The sequence below is a fragment of the Neoarius graeffei genome, chromosome 6 (genome assembly GCF_027579695.1).
Source record: "Neoarius graeffei isolate fNeoGra1 chromosome 6, fNeoGra1.pri, whole genome shotgun sequence".
In the NCBI taxonomy this organism is placed as follows: Eukaryota; Metazoa; Chordata; class Actinopteri; order Siluriformes; family Ariidae; genus Neoarius; species Neoarius graeffei.
The window spans coordinates 52,179,699-52,197,479 of record NC_083574.1 but is presented as its reverse complement, the minus strand read 5'-3'; the positions used below and the strand labels follow the sequence as shown (position 1 = coordinate 52,197,479).

The window sequence follows — 17,781 nt, the reverse complement described above, 5'->3', positions numbered from 1 at the left end:
TTCTGTATAGACGCAACTTTGGTCATTAGAATGTCTGGAATAATCGATCACCTAATAAGGCAATATTTTGATCAGGGGTTGACACAGGGAGAGATTGCATTAAGTCTTTTAATAAGGGATCATTTCAAAATTAGTCCGCGGCACCTCCACAGAACTCTGACCCACAGGGGGGCGCAGCTCTGCTAGAAATCTCAGCTGTTTTCTCGAGATCATGAAATGATTGTTTAGTTTTTTCGAGATCACGGAATAATTGTCTTGTTTTCTCGAGAACACGGAATAATTGTTTTGTTTTCTCGAGATCTCGAATTAGTTGTGTTGTTTTCTCGAGATCCTGAATTAATTATGTCGTTATCTCGGGATAACAAGGTGAATAAAAAAAAGGATTATATGAAGGGCCTCTCTCAGCTTCCGTATTTCAAAGATGTAAAAATATACAGTTTTAATTTTGGGATCCACATCAGATTATACGCTATGAAGAAATGTCTTAAGAATTATTTCAGATGGCTGTGGAAGCAAACACTATAGTACCACGAATGGTCATTTAAAAATACACAATGGTATAAAGATGTGAGGCTGGGGCTGATTTCACTCTAGCCCAGACTGTAGATTCATGCAGCCTGTCATGTTATGTCAATTGATTACCCCGTGGATTTAGTGTGCATTTGGGCTGAGATTCTTCTTCCTATGTCACTGTGTGGTTTGCCCCACCTCATTTATTATGCCATCAGTGACCATGTGATATGATACACTACTCAACCCTAACAGCATAATTTGCCAGGATATTGATATAGATATATTAAAATGTATACAACTATTTCACATACATTAGTTCCTTTGAATCTTCAGTGTTGTTTATCTCATCTGTGCTCGCACTGTGAATGAGAAGAAAGAAGGAGGATATAAATAGGGTTGCTGTAGAGTTTTAAAAATCAAATTCAGTGTTTTTAATACCTTGTTAAGAGCTGGCCAAATGAAAATGAATGCCATGTCAGCAACAGAACAAACCCAAATAAATTCAGGTATGTGTGCTGACCTGCAAACACCCTTCATGTGGTCAAATTTTGACATGTTCCACTTTATAGAGCTCTAAAATTGTCCTAGAATTTTTAAGCTCCCCAAAAGTGAAAAAAGAGAAAATCACATTTAAAGATTTCGTTCCAGTTCCACTAAAAAAAGACGGCCTGTACATTTATAACATAATCGACTAATATAAAAACATCATTACTGCCAAATTTTAAAGAATCATAAGTTTACAATAGGAAATGATTATTATCAGCATCATCCACGTCCGCCTCTGTGTCAAAACCTGATTTCTGTCCATGCTAACTGTCATGTCTGCGCACATTGGCACTCGGAGCACACAGCATGCGCCTCGGACTGCAACTTGCATGCAGCACTGAGCTCAAGCTAATTAGGACTAATTGCCATGCACCTGTTCCGGATCAGACCACAGTCACAGCTCGCACTTATAAGGACTCTCAGGAGACACAGACTTCACGAAGTATACACCTAGTACCCTGTATCTGACGTTACCAAGCCTTTGCATATCGTATTGCTTTTCTAGTTTTGACTCTCACTTGTATTTTTGGATTTTGCCCTTTGTCTCTGCCTTGGTTATATTGTCTGGGCCTCGCTTGACCATTGCCTGTTTTTCTACACTGCTTTTGCCTGATGTATTGGAACTGAGAATTAAGTGCCTTTATACATACAGTGGTGCTTGAAAGTTTGTGAACCCTTTAGAATTTTCTATATTTCTGCATAAATATGACCTGAAACATCATCGGATTTTCACACAAGTCCTAAAAGTAGATAAAGAGAACCCAGTTAAACAAATGAGACAAAAATATTATACTTGGTAATTTATTTATTGAGGAAAATGATCCAATATTACATATCTGTGAGTGGCAAAAGTATGTGAACCTTTGTGTTCAGTATCTGGTGTGACCCCCTTGTGCAGCAATAACTGCAACTAAACATTTGTGGTAACTGTTGATCAGTCCTGCACACCGGCTTGGAGGAATTTTAGCCCATTCCTCCATACAGAACAGCTTCAACTCTGGGATGTTGGTGGGTTTCCTCACATGAACTGCTCACTTCAGGTCCTTCCACAACATTTCGATTGGATTAAGGTCAGGACTTTGACTTGGCCATTCCAAAACATTAACTTTATTCTCCTTTAACCATTCTTTGGTAGAATGACTTGTGCGCTTAGGGTTGCTGTCTTGCTGCATGACTCACCTTCTCTTGAGATTCAGTTCATGGACAGATGTCCTGATATTTTCCTTTAGAATTTGCTGGTATAATTCAGAATTCCTTGTTCCAACAATGATGGCAAACCATCCTGGCCCAGACGCAGCAAAACAGGCCCAAACTGTGATACTACCACCACCATGTTTCACAGAAGGGATAAGGTTCTTATATTGGAATGCAGTGCTTTCCTTTCTCCAAATATAACGCTTCTCATTGAAACCAAAAAGTTCTATTTTGATCTCATTTGTCCACAAAACATTTTCCAATAGCCTTCTGGCTTGTCCACATGATCTTTAGCAAACTGCAGATGAGCAGCAATGTTCTTTTTGGAGAGCAGTGGCTTTCTCCTTGCAACCCTGCCATGCACACCATTGTTGTTCAGTGTTCTCCTGATGGTGGACTCATGAACATTGGCTAATGTTAATGTGAGAGAGGTCTTCAGTTGCTTAGAAGTTACCTTGGGGTCCTTTGTGACCTCGCCGACTATTACACACCTTGCTCATGGAGTGATCTTTGTTGGTCAACCACTCCTGGGGAGGGTAACAATGGTCTAGAATTTCCTCCATTTGTACACAATCTGTCTGACTGTGGATTGGTGGAGTCCAAACTCTTTAGAGATGGTTTTGTAACCTTTTCCAGCTTGATGAGCATCAACAACGCTTTTTCTGAGGTCCTCAGAAATCTCCTTTGTTCGTGTCATGATACACTTCCACAAACATGTTGTGAAGATCAGACTTTGATAGATCCCTGTTCTTTAAATAAAACAGGGTGCCCACTCACACCTGATTGTCATCCCACTGAATGAAAACACCTGACTTTAATTTCACCTTCAAATTAACTGCTAATCCTAGAGGTTCACATACTTTTGCCACTCACGGATATGTAATATTGGATCATTTTCCTCAATAAATAAGTGACCAAGTATAATATTTTTGTCTCATTTGTTTAACTGGGTTCTCTTTATCTACTTTTAGGACTTGTGTGAAAATCTGATGATGTTTTGGGTCATATTTATGCAGAAATATAGGAAATTCTAAAGGGTTCACAAACTTTCAAGCACCACTGTACATTATAGCAGAGCCCCATACTTAAGAGAATATGGTAATGCATTGACCTGATTTTTGATGGCTTTTGCGACCGTACAACGTCTGTACATACAGTACGTGTACTACCACAGGGAACCTGATCGTAAATGCAAGGCAAAGTATCTCAAACACTTGACCACCGGACAACAAAATTTTTATTTTTAATTTACATAAGATAAACCTTTGTCACATGCACACTTCAAGCACAGTGAAATTCATCCTCTGCATTTAACCTATCTGAAGCAGTGAACACACACACACACACACACCCAGAGCAGTGGGCAGCCACACCAGAGCGCCCAGGGAGCAGCATCTTGCTCAAGGGCATTTCAGCCCACGGTCGCCCCACGTTAACCTAACTGCATGTCTTTGGACTGTGGGGGAAACCGGAGCACCTGGAGGAAACCTACGCAGACACAGGGAGAACATGCAAACTCCACACAGAAAGGCCCTCGCCAGCCGCTGGGTTCGAACCCAGAACCTTCTTGCTGTGAGGCGACCGTGCTAACCACCACACCACCATGCCACCCAAAGGTTAGCGCAATAGATGTGTAAATAAATAGAAATGTACCAGAACCTGATATGAAACAGGAACAGACAAAATGTAAAATGTGAAAACACAATTAGGTTAAATAATCAGGCATTACCTCATGTATAATTTCTAGGGCTGTCGAAGTTAACGCGATAATAACGCATTACCGCGATCTCAATTTATCACGATTTAAAAAAATGGTGCCGTTAACGCAAATTCTAATTTGGCCCTGCGAGTCACCCGTAGTTCATGTTGAGGCTTGTCGCGCGCTGCTGCAATAAGAGTAAGTGATGGAGAAAGGTCTGTTAAACGGGAAGTTTCATTTCAAAAGAAGAATGTGATTGAGTTGGTTTTGGTATGCACTTTGCAGTTCTAAAATACGTTTGTAAAGTGAGATTTCAGTATGCTGTAGCACTGTGATATGACACTAAATGTCTTTATTGAAGTCCAACTACAATTTATTTTTGTTTGCACAGCACTGTGAAGTCCTATAGGCTGTGACTGAATACAACTCCAGCACAATTGAAGTTTTATTTCATTTTTATTTTCTTTTGTCACACATGTCTGAACTGAGACACAGTAGTATGTGACTACAAGTTATATTTGAGACTACAGCTCCCTAATCCATCACAAAATCCAATTTTGTGTTTTGTATGTTCAGTACTGCCTAGTATGTGAGTGAATAAACTCCCTTACCATTTTCTCTTGTCCCAGCAGTTTTTAACAAGTACTTTTAGCATAAAATGTGTTCACCATTTTAATTGTAACATTTCACTTTAAAAGCCTTATTCATTTACATAGATTTAAAAAAATGCGATTAATCGCGATTAACTATATGAAATTCTGAGATTAATCGCGATTAAATTTAATCGTTTGACAGCCCTAATAATTTCTAAATCAGACATAAAATCATAAGTTCCGAATTTCAAACATAATATTTTTAAAAAGGTAGTTAAGATATTTTAAGACCTTACATTTAAAAAAAATCTATTTTAAGACTTTTTCAAAGACTTTTAAGGATCCTTGGCAACCCTGATAAAACCTAACTGTAGGTATTGTAATTGGAGGCCAAATTAGTTTACATGTAACTAAAATGCACAGCTCATTCATTATCTCATCTCATCTCATTATCTCTAGCCGCTTTATCCTGTTCTACAGGGTCGCAGGCAAGCTGGAGCCTATCCCAGCTGACTACGGGCGAAAGGCGGGGTACACCCTGGACAAGTCGCCAGGTCATCACAGGGCTGACACATAGACACAGACAACCATTCACACTCACATTCACACCTACGGTCAATTTAGAGTCACCAGTTAACCTAACCTGCATGTCTTTGGACTGTGGGGGAAACCGGAGCACCCGGAGGAAACCCACGCGGACACAGGGAGAACATGCAAACTCCGCACAGAAAGGCCCTCGCCAGCCCCGGGGCTCAAACCCAGGACCTTCTTGCTGTGAGGCGACAGCGCTAACCACTACGCCACCGTGCCGCCCCTCATTCATTATATTACATTCAAATTACAGGAAATACTAAAATATCTTCATAACAGGATGTGAATCACCACCTCTGCACATTCAGCTTTTTATTTTAAACGTGAAGAATTCATAATGCTTAGTAATATGAGAAGATGCACTTCTTCTTTATGTCCAAATTAGTATGCATACAGGTTGCACATTATAATGTATTTATGAAATAAATTTGTTGTTATAAATACAGCTAATAATAAAGGAAATGGAAAATGGTGGTTGTGTTTATGTGGTGTTGTGCTTTTTCCTATTATTTCTGCTTCTTTTTGTTATGAAATAATTTATTAAAGGTAGACTGCCTTTCAGATTTTTCAAGTGTAGGTCATAAAAAGAATATTCCCTGACACCCAGTTAGTCTTGTTTAGTGGACTGAAAGCTACTGAATTCGAATCATAGACTTCCAATTTTATTAGTTTTTTTTTTTTTTTAATAGAACAATTAATGAATTTAGGGCCATGTGGCCCGAAATTCTTTGCTATTTTTTCCTGCTTCACCATGACCCAATTCAAGATACTACGTCATGCATCACATGGTGGGCTTTTCCTGTTCATGCAAGGCATTGTGGGATACAAATTTCAAACAGAAGAGAAAAATGGAGGACGTGAGTGTGCGAATAAAATGTGAAAGACCGACTACAGTAACAGAAAGCGAGAAGAAAAGATGTTATATTGCAAAGGAAAGAAAACGCAGGACCAAACTAATAAATATTGGTGGTCAACGAGCACCTCGATGTGATCAGCTGTTCGTTTAGCGACAGAATGATGGAACTGTCAGTGCATGGTCAAGGAAAACCTGTAGATGGCAAGTAATGCAACACTGGATGCCAACTGCCGTAAAAACCGAAAAGAAGAAGAAAAAAAGAGGGAGAAGAAAAAGGTGGCAAACATGCACACACCAGACTTCCTCTATCTGTTTGACTGTGCAAAGCAAGCGATTTCATGCACATTATTTGCTATGGAATCCCCTCAAATTAAAAAGCTTCCCAGCAGCAGAATGGCCTGGTTTTGTTTTGTGGGGGTTTTTTTGTTTGTTTTTTTGAGATATTACAGAAATAAACATACGTCACAATGACCAAATTTCAGAGGGAACTAAATTTCACCAATTTTATGAAATCGAAAGGCCGTCTAGCTTTAATGCTACTATTAAATTACTTTTTAAAACATACAATTGTTTTTTTTGACAATGAAATTGAACTGATAGCACTCAGATACATAGTAGTTTCCTTTACTCATTGAACTGCATGTGATATGTTAACAGCAAATTAATATTTCATCCTATTCTACACTTTTAATGAATTTCTACAGTTACTAAACATAGTTCTCCAATCGTAGTTACTACTCACTTTGGGGTGTTTGGAGACAACAGAACATTAATTTCCTTTTTTGCACTGCAAACAAAGAGAGCAGCATCCATCAGAAACACAGCAATGTGTTATTAAAAAATAACTCTGGAATAACATTGGAAAAATAAAAAATAACATTGGAATTTCTTATGAGATTATAAGAATTCACAAAAATCCAGAGTTCCTACTTTGCATAGACTTTTTTAATGTTCGGAAAGGCCACCATTTTTTCAATCACATTAATTATTCCAGTTTTGGAAATGTTGTTCTTCCCCAACCTAATAAAAAAAGATTCAGAACAGACAACAATTAGTCAATAAAATAAAAATTACAGTTGCAAATATCAATAATTATTCTATCCACATTCACTGGATATGAGCAATCACGTGCTCTGACTGGCTACTCTACTACTAGGCTATCAGCTCATATACCATGAGTAGAGAAAAACAAAATGGCGGAGCGGGATGCTGAACCAACCCAGGTCGAAATAAAAACTCTACTTGAAAACAAAACCCCCAAAATACAAAAAGCAACAAAATATGGAATAAAAGTATTTGATGGTAAGAATGTATCTTTTTTATTTTTCAAGAATTATTATTATAGCATTTTTCACAAATTGCTACTGTCATTTCGCCAGTTTGTTTACATTCTAAGCGGAAATTACTTTGCTGGATGTTTTGTATAAAGTTTTTATTTACTGAATTTGCAAAATCTAAAAATAACTAGACACCTGTGCAGGTCTGAGCTCAGCCTTTTACATCAACGCCAGGATTCGAACCGACATTGCAAAATCTGTTCCATTCCTGGACAATGCTTGTGGCAGCGGGGGCGTGGTTGAGTGTCAGTTGTGAACGGTAAGGAGGCAGGTTGAACCAGTAGGTAACAAGGGATGAGGTGCACCTGTGTCAACTTACTGGCTGTCTATTAACCTGTGTCTCTGTGCATCTTTCAGACAGCCAGGAACGAGAGAGAGAGAGAGCTGCGTCACCCCACGTGTGTTTATGTTTGCGTGTTAGTGGTCCCTGAAAAGTGAAAAATAAATAGAACACATCTGTTCTGAAGCCTGCTTCCAGTTCCTCTGTTTCCAACAAGTTAGAGAGTTATTACACTGGTGCTGAAACCCAGGACTTAGGAATGAATGCTGCCATGGAGTCTGAACCAGTCAGAGAGCTCCTCCAGACACTTGCCAACGACCTCTAGTGCCAGCAGAACATTCTTGTCATGCTTTAGACCAGGGGTGGCACTTCCAGGCTAGGCTCGAAACCCAAGCAGAAGACCAGCAGGTGATCTGGAGCTGGATCCAGTCCACGGGTGCTCCAGTGGTTGTCCCGGCGGCCAGCGTGCCCATCCAGCTGGTCAAGATGGGGCTGCAGGACAACCCTGATGCCTTCCTCGAGCTGTTCAGGCATGTTGCATAGGCGAGCTCGTGGCCAACCTCTCAGTGGGCAGCTCACCTAATGCCGCTCCTGTCAGGGGAAGCCCAGCTCGCAGCTCAGCAGCTCCTGGCCACCAACATGCTGGAACACCCCCACCTGAAGCAAGCCATCCTACAGCGGGTTGGCCGTAGCCCAGGAGAGCAGTGCCAGCGCTTCCACTCGCTGGCATTTGGCAAAGTGGGCCGGCCGTTTGCATTCACGAAACAGCTCCAAGATGCCTGGCCACAGTGGCTGTTGTGGGCAAAACCCCACAAATGGGGTTTTCCCCATTTGAACTGCTGTATGGGTGCAAGCTCTGTGGTGTCTTAGACATCATTAGAGAAAATTGGGAGGAGGGGCCTTCTCAAAGTAAAAATGAAATTCAATATGTTCTTGACCTGAGAGCAAAACTATACGCACTGAGTCACATAATCCAGGAGAATTTGCTACAGGCCCAAGAACATCAAGCTTGCCTATAGATTAGTTTTCACATGACGTCACAGAGTCGGGGATTTCCTGCTGGCGGCCATATTGGGGGGCCAGCTTACCGCACGGGTCACTGAGCACACATTGTAGCGCGCGAGTTACATTCATTTATATATTATTTACATTTATAGTTACATTATTACTATTTAAAGCTAGCAATGGTGCACACCTGTTGTATTCACGGCTGTCGTAATAGGTCAGATGATGAAGTCAAGCGGAGTTTTTATGGAATTCCCACTGTACGGCAGCACGAAGGCAGCAAACAAACTCAGCATACAAAGGAGAAATCTATGGCTTGCGAGAATCAACCGCAAGGATTATCAGCCTTCCAAACACAGCAAAGTCTGCTCCGATCATTTTATAAGTGGTAAGTTGTTTAAATAAACAATCAATTGTGTTTAAGTTTGTTTTTGGAAACCAAAACATCATGTGAACACTCTCTGGAGAATGCCTAACTGGAACTGCTGAGTGTACGTTTACATTGTAATGTACACTTAATATCGCTCGTTTGTCACGTTTCTATTTGAAACTTGTCACTTCACTCACGCAAGGGTGATTTTTGAAAAACATTTTAGGTCTATTCTGTATGATTTGATTTGTGTTTGGGATGCAAACAGCGCACCTTTTGGCGGATGCCGCCTGAATCGTGCAGACGGGGGGGGGGGGGGGGGGGGGTTGGAGTGTCTGATTATAATTTCAAAGTAAATTCTGTATTAAAATTACTAAATAAGCAAATCCATTACAGTCCATGAAACAGGAAGTATAAGGATGAGAAAAAAAACAGTTTAAATCGGGAAGCTGCGCACTTTGTGCAGCCTGAGCGGTGTGCAGGACTGCGCAAATGTGCGCAGCTTCCCGATTTAAACTGTTTTTTTTTTTTGTTCTGCGCGATTCAGGCGGCATCTGCCAAAAGGCGCGCTGTGAATATATAAAGTTGTATATATCAGACAGCCTTTAAAGTTTGATGAAGTCAGTTTCAGGCTTTGGAGCAGGCTTTGGCAGTTTCAGGCTTTGGCAGCCCTGCATAGTCACTTAAAAATGCATCTTTGTCCACTTCGTAGGGGTCAATTCCCCCAATCAAGGCCAGTTTGGCTGCATACCGTTGTCGTGAGATGTGTATCTATATACTTCTGTTTGCTTGATTTTGCCGACATTGATCTTTATTTTAGAAAACTGACTATATAACTTCATAAATTCGTCCGAGATAACGTAGCCAGTAGTGGCGATGGTCCGTTTTGTTTGCCACCCATCATGGCGGCTGGGGGGCGTTCCCCGGAATGCCATGACGTCAGTGAAAAGTATCTATACAACAGAGGGGCATGGCTAAGGGAATTTGCACCAGGAGATAAAGTCCCCATTTTACTGCCCACATCAAGTTCAGAATTGCTTGCCAAGTGGCAAGGGCCCTTTGAGGTCACACAGCAAATTGGGGAGGTTGACTATGAGGTCAAACAGCCAGATGGGGGGGACACATGTCAAATTTACCACCTCAATCTCCGGAAACCGTGGAGAGAGGAGGTTCTTATGGCTCTGGCAACAGCAGTTTCAGAGAGGGTCGAGCTGAGACTGGAGGTAAGTCTAAAAAGTGTGGCCCAAATCACCCCGGTCCCCTGTGGAGACCATCTCTCACCATCCCAGAGAGCACAAGTGATTAGGTTGGAGGAGGAATTCTCTGATGTGTTCTCACCCCTCCCTGGTCACACTAACCTCACAGAACACCACATTGAGACTCCCCCAGGGATGGTGGTGCACAACCACCTGTATCAGCTCCCTGAGCACAAAAACAAATGTGATTCGGGACAAACTCCAGGCTATGCTTAAGATGGGAGTAATTGAGGAGTCGCACAGTGACTGGAGCAGCCCGGTGGTCTTGGTTCCCAAGACCGACGGGTCCGTCCGGTTCTGTGTGGACTACAGAAAAGTCAATGCAGTGTCTAAATTTGACTCACATCTGATGCCTTGCACTGATTAACTGCTCGATCAGTTAGGCACGGCTTGCTTTTACTCAACACTGGATTTAACAAAGGGATATTGGCAGATGCTCTTAACTCTAATATCCCATGAGAAAACAGCCTTTTCCACTCCATTTGGCTTACACCAATTTGTCACCCTTCCTTTCGGGTTGTTTGGGGCTCCAGTAACATTGCAGTGTCTCATGGACCGAGTTCTCCGTCCCCACAATGCGTATGCAGTGGCCTACTTAGATGATTATAATCATTTATAGTAATGACGGGGAGGAGCATTTACATCTTAGGGTGGTCCTGAGGTCGCTGAGGCATGCTGGGCTCACAGCAAACCCAAAGAAGCGTGCAATTGGATGGGTGGAGATACGGTATCTGGGCTTCCACTTGGGTCATGGGCAGGTGCATCCCCAAATTGATGAGACTGCAGCAATTGCAGCCTGCCCGAGACATAAGACCAAAAAAGGGAGTGAAGGAGTTCCTGGGTCTGGCTGGCAGTTCATGCCTAACTTTTTGGACATCACCAACCTGCTGACTGACCTCACTAAAAAGGGCATGCCAGATCTGGTCCAGTGGACAAAACCGTGCAAACAGGCTTTTGCTCAGGTAAAGGCGGTTTTGTGTGGGGCCCGCTGTTTTATTCTCCTGACTTTTCTCTCCCTTTTGTTTTATAGACTGACATGTCGCACAGGGCTGGGAGCTGTTTTATCTCAGGTGGTGGAGGGGGAGGAGCATCCGATGCTGTACATCAGCTGCAAGCTCTCCATGCAAGAGTCAAAGTACAGCACAATAGAGAAGCAGGGCTCAACATTAAGGGCTGCCCGATTGCCTAGGCAAGTGAAACATGCATTCGGGCAATTGGGATATGTCCCCGACATGCCCGACCGGGCAAGTTGGAATGAGCATATAACTATCACCACAAAAATTAGGCTTTTTGATCTTTTATTTCAGTTCCTAAAAGTGTCCCTCACTACGTATCCACCATCTTTCATACAAGCATGGCTTAATCTGTCTTCAATATGGTTAATTTTTGTGCTATTTTTGCTTGTTCAAACAGAGAAATAGATAAAAGGCATTACCATCTTCACGCTATCAAGAAAAATGTTAGCAAATGCTTCAAGAACAATGAGGAAATGAGTGGTTAAAGATGATGATGAGAAGAACTAAGCCTGAAAACTCCAGAGAAATTCACGATTGTATTTAAAATGTATTTTACAAAAACAGAAAGCCAGAAGTGAGTATGGAAGAGTTTGCTTAAGAATCTTGTTTTATTTTTTTCTGCTCACATTATGAGTTAGCTCCTTCATGAAAGTGTTTGATTTTCTTACAGGTGAAGCAGCTTCCTTATTTGACACAGAAAACCCAGATTGGTTTCAAACAACTCGGGCATAAAAAACTCAACAAAGAGTGACATGCGAGATACAGTGGGGCAAAAAAGTATTTAGTCAGCCACCAATTGTGCAAGTTCTCCCACTTAAAAAGATGAGAGAGGCCTATAATTTTTATCATAGATACACTTCAACTATGAGAGACAGAATGGGGGAAAAGAATCCAGGAAATCACATTGTAGGATTTTTAATGAATTAATTGGTAAATTCCTCGGTAAAATAAGTATTTGGTCACCTACAAACAAGCAAGATTTCTGGCTCTCACAGACCTGTAACTTCTTCTTTAAGAGGCTCCTCTGTCCTCCACTCGTTACCTGTATTAATGGCACCTGTTTGAACTCATTATCAGTATAAAAGACACCTGTCCACAACCTCAAACAGTCACACTCCAAACTCCACTATGGCCAAGACCAAAGAGCTGTCAAAGGACACCAGAAACAAAACTGTAGACCTGCACCAGGCTTGCACAATTGGTGACTGACTAAATACTTTTTTGCCCCACTGTATTTCTTGAAAGAACAGAACAGATTAAGAGCAGAGAGAGCTGGAGCTCTGTTTCTGTTTTCAGAGGAACACAGTCCTGTGCAAAATATTTATATATCGGTGTTTTTTTTTTGTTATATCATCCACCTCTAGATTTAAAAAACAAACAAACAAAAAAAACCCTCTGCTGCATCTTGACAGACTGGCTACACTGATTCAGTTACAGGTTGCCAGGTCTGTATAAAATACCCACAACCTACACACTAAATAATAGTTTTAAACTCAAACATTATCCTGTCTGTCATGATGCAGCACGTTTTTTTTTTTAAACCAAGAGGTGGATGATATAACAAAAAAACGAAATAGTATAAATATTCTCAAACACAGTACTGTTCAAAAGTCTTGGCACCCTATTGTATTCTTCATACAAACTTTGTTATAGATTTCTATTTTATGATTTCTACATTATCCAGTAATGAACCTACAGTCTGAGAGAGTTCTACACAAACACAGTGAACTTAACAGCTGCATGCATGTGAAATGTAAATAAATCGACTAAGACAGGAAAAACTATTCTGGATAAAATTGTTATTGTCTGTTACAAGTAAAAGTAAAAAGTAACCAATAACCAAACTTAATAATAAACTTAATCAATAACCAAACTTCAACTCAATCTGTGATCTTCATTTTATGTTGCAATTCACAACTATTCTATGGTTTTCCTAAAAAAAAAAAGTAGTACTCGCAAAATAGGGGGCAAGTGATAATATTGGGGGGCAAGTGGAAATGAACCCCACTTTCCCCCCAGGGAAAATGGGTTTAAAAGTTAATGTCGAGCCCTGGGAAGGAGTATCTGGCCATCAAGTGGGCGGTCCTCACTCTCCAGTACTACCTGTTAGGATGCCCGTTCACCCTCTGTTCCGACCATGCCCCACTCCAGTGGCTCCACCGCATGAAGGATACCAATGTGTGGATCACTCATTGGTGTCTGGCCCTTCAGCCCTTTAAATTCGAGGTGGTTCACAGGCTGGGGGCACAGATGGTGGTGGTGGATTACCTCTCCCACTGGGGGGAGTCAGCTGCAAGCCAGACGGGTCCCCGGCCTGAGTCGGGCGGTGGGGATATGTGGCAGTGGGGACGTGGTCAAGTGTTGGCTGTGAACGGCGAGGAGGCAGGTTGAACCATTGGGTAACATGATGAAGTGCACCTGTGTCGAATTACGGTCTGTCTCTTAACCTGTGTCTCTGTGTGTCTTTCAGACACCCAGGAATGAGAGAGACCGAGAGAGAGAGAGCTGTGTCACCCCACGTGTGCGTTTATGTTTGCGTATTAGTTGTCCCTGAAAAGTGAAAAATAAAAAGAACACACCTGTTCTGAAGCCTGCTTCCAGTTCCTCTGTTTCCCACAAGTTAGGCTACGTTCAGACTGCACCCTGAAACGACCCATATCGGATTTGTTGTGAAATCCGATTTTTTTGTTAGGCCGTTCACATTACCAATTATATGAGACTTGTATGCGATCTCCAATATGAACGGAAAACGACCCAAAAGTGTCCCGCATGCGCAAATTGACACGTAATATAAGCACATCTACGTAATACGTAAACAAAAAAAAGCGCACTCTTCAAGTTTGCAAGTAAAGCATGGAGATGAGGCGAGACCTGGCGATGTGGTTTTTGTGGCAGCGGCGGAACTCACACAATAATCTGATTAAGGTGGGCAGCAGACTAATGAGACTGAAGGTGTCAAATTACTGGAAATTTCCAGAACAATCTTATAATCTTGTAATACAGGATGGTTTAACATCCAGGTCCCTACCAAATCCACCATTAGCTTCAGTGCTTAATTTGTAAAGTGGGAGGTCCCGGAGCGCAGAGGATGAGTGGCTCCGGTGCGATAAAAAAAGAAGAGGGGGGGGGCGCTTCTGGGCATGTATTGTAATAACACTGCAAATTAAGTTCATCTGCGAAAACCCCCGCTCACACTCTGCACTTGAGATAGGAACAGTGTTGATCGCGGCCAAGAGGCCCTTCAGTTCATCTGGGATGAATTCTCCATTACTTTCCCTGAATTCCCTGAATGCCCTGATGACATGTCGTGGGTCACTGATGCAAAACTGCTGGCAGAGCGCTTCCACTTCTTTTTCCCCAAACAGCGCGTCTTCCTCCCGCGGCCACGGAAGTGTGCACCCTCCTTTTCCGTAATATACAAACAGATATTTTGTGGATGTCGTTTCATGAGAGAAATCACCAACAAGACAGATATCAAAATCAGACATTAACACTAAATAAACTTGCATTTATTTATTTAATTATTTGTTGTTGTTTTTTTTTATTTTGTTACATAGTCAAGAGAGGTGGCAGATCACCGGATCCAGTGTACTGTAAATAGCTGCCGGAGCCAACGTCCGAGGTTCCGGAGCACACTCCGGCTTGCTCCCCCTCAAATTAAGCCCTGATTAGCTTGATCAATTCTATAAAAGTCTATTTAAATTCTGAAAACTGTACAAATGTTGTTGTTTTCCACCAAAGAGGCGGGATTAGCCAACGCAGAATAGTGACGTTTGTCTCTTGTTGATGACGTGTAGGTCGCATGAATGCGACCTGTCCGGTCAGACTGCAGTCGCATGTGAAAATAACGGATATGAATCGGAATTAGGACCACATATCCAAGCGGCCTGGGTCGCATGTGAAAAAATCGGATCTGTGTCGTTCAGACTGTCAATAACAAATCGGATACAGGTCGCATATGGGCAAAAAAATCGGATATGGGTCGTTTCAGGGTGCAGTCTGAACGTAGTCTTAGAAAGTTGTTACAGTGCTCTAGACCGCTTGGCCACGGTCAGTTACATTAGGAACTGAGGTTATGTAACATGGCACTTACATAGTCAGTATGCAGTGGCACCACACCGCAACTGTGGAATCATTACCTGAGGCTGGCATGCTAATTACATTCTTAAACATTAACTCTGTTAAACATACACATACAGACAAGTGTCTCTATAGGGTTCAGCCAAAGGCTAAGCCAAAAATGCTCCGTTTCTCAAAATCCAGTGAATGTGGATAGAAAAAAACAGTTATTCCACTCAATCTTGTCGTACATGGCTTATAGCCAACTCGGTCCTACGCGCCTCATTGGCTATCAGCTCATGTATGACTCAATTTCGTGGAATAACTGTTAATTATTCACAAACGTCAAAGTTCTATAAGTGGACTCAAAGGTGTAAAGTCAGCTATGATTTCTTGTCGTCTACTCTAATTAAAAATAAAAGAAACCCAACAAGTAAAACCACTTACATAACAGATGTGAGGTTGTCCATTTTGGAAATCAACTCTGTGATCTTTCTTACACTCTCATCTGATAGGTAGTTATCACTGACACTGACATAACACACATTTCAATTAATTCACTTTAATAACCTTTTCATTATTACTCAATAATCAGAATTCTCCTGTTGATTTACACTCAACTAAATGTCTAAGCATCAAGCTTTCATTAAAGCTGCACTATTCTTTAGGTTATACTGCATATTAAGAGTGCAGTCTCTTACTTGAGGTGTGTGATTTGTGGACAGCACTCCAAAGCCTTGAAAAGTTTCGCAGCTCCAATATCAGTGAGGCCACCACTTACAAAGCTGTGGATGGAGTAATGATGTGAAAAGCACAATGTATAATGAGCTGTTTAACACCATGAAATATGAAGAAACAAAAGTACTGCTTAGACCAGGACACTCACTCTAACTGCTTCAAGCTTTGGAGTTTGGGCAGGACACCAGACAAAGCCTCTGCAAACTTGTCATCGTACTTACGGCTACGAAAACTGAAATGAAGTTGTTTAATAAGCAGATCAGTATTATCTACTCAGGCAATAAACACATTTAATTTATATATGTACATCAATACTGGAAATTGCCTAATCCTACCAGTTTTTACAATAAACATTATATAATTTAAAGCACTGCAATTTTCACTACATTTTCTCAATTATAAATAATAATTCGGCTATTTTTTAGATTATTGCTATTTTTGAAATTCACTGAAATTGCTCTAAGGAGAACAATAGCCTTTGTAGGAAATAGTGCATAAATGTCTCTTTATACCAACAATACATCACATATACTTAAAGTACATGGAAGACATCTTTCAGTAAAAAAAAAAAATTAAATATGAAATTGTCAAGAAGTTCCTCCGATTATGATGCATTTTTGATTTTATGTTCCTTTTGGTAAGAAAACACACTGGGTGAAATATTTTGACAAAATTCAAAAGTTTAATGGTGGCACCAGGAGCTCAAAGTTATGGAAAAAGCTGCTATTTTATGACTTTTATGACAAAATTTCGATCACTTTTCATGAAACATGGCACCTTATAGAGTATACCAAATATCTTAGATACACATTTTTAGTACATATTCTAAATATATTATCAAGCACAGTTTGAGTTTTAGCTGTTCATTGAATCATTGTTCAACTACTTTTAAACAATACAAATGTATTATGAATCACATTAATGCTTCTCAATCCCTTGCAAAGGTTCTTAACATGATCTCTGGCTCACAAGAAATCAATCAATGGAGTCCAACATTGTGATTCAAACCTTATGCGAAAACATAAAATAAGCGTTTATTGGCAAAAAATGAACCTCATGGTGCCACCATTAGACTTTTGAATATGGTCAAAAAATTTTACAGGATGTCTTCATTGGTGAAAAGGAACACCCAAACAAAAATGCATCAGATTTTATGAAAGTGAGGGTAACTGATGCACCCTAATACACTGTGTCCCAAAATAGTCAACTATTTCTAAATACGGCTATATATTTGGCATCTGAATCCAACTCAAAGACATTAATTCTCACAAAAAAAGGGGGAATTTGTGCATTTCCTTTCTGTGCTTTCTAACTCAGCCCAAATGCTAATATGTTTAATAATAAAGGAAAGCGGAGATGGTGCCTGTGGTCATGTAACAGAATTTTTGCATACTAGTCAAATTATTAATCATGCAATATTTCTAAAGCCAATACACAGTACATACACTCATCGACCACTATATTAGGCAGCACAATGCATAAAATCATGCAGATACAGGTCAACAGCCTCAGTTAATATTTACATCAAACATCAGAACAGGGAAAAAATGTGAATTCTGTTACTCTGACCATGGCATGGCTGTTGGTGCCAGACAGGATAGTTTGAGTATTTCAGAAACTGCTGATTTCTGGGGATTTTCACACATAAGAACCTGATGCAAAAACCAGAAACATCCACTGAGAGGCTGTTCTGAGAGCAGCAATACCTTTTTGATGTGAGAGGTCACA

The 17,781-nt window shown here is 40.8% G+C and overlaps 1 protein-coding gene across 2 annotated transcripts in view; it reads right to left on the bottom strand.

Moving 5' to 3' along the window:
• The window catches only part of nlrc5 (NLR family, CARD domain containing 5), a 63,271-nt gene that overhangs the window by 35,017 nt on the left and 10,473 nt on the right, over nt 1-17,781 (bottom strand). Inside the window, exons 5-10 of one of the 2 annotated variants that reach the window (XM_060923818.1) lie at nt 16,202-16,285; nt 16,017-16,100; nt 15,763-15,846; nt 6,923-7,012; nt 6,735-6,779; nt 825-872 (exon numbers count right to left, since the gene is read on the bottom strand). In XM_060923818.1, the coding sequence (XP_060779801.1) occupies nt 825-872; nt 6,735-6,779; nt 6,923-7,012; nt 15,763-15,846; nt 16,017-16,100; nt 16,202-16,285 (435 nt within the window). The remainder of the gene's footprint in view (nt 1-824; nt 873-6,734; nt 6,780-6,922; nt 7,013-15,762; nt 15,847-16,016; nt 16,101-16,201; nt 16,286-17,781) is intronic. The other variant, XM_060923819.1, reaches the window with a different exon arrangement.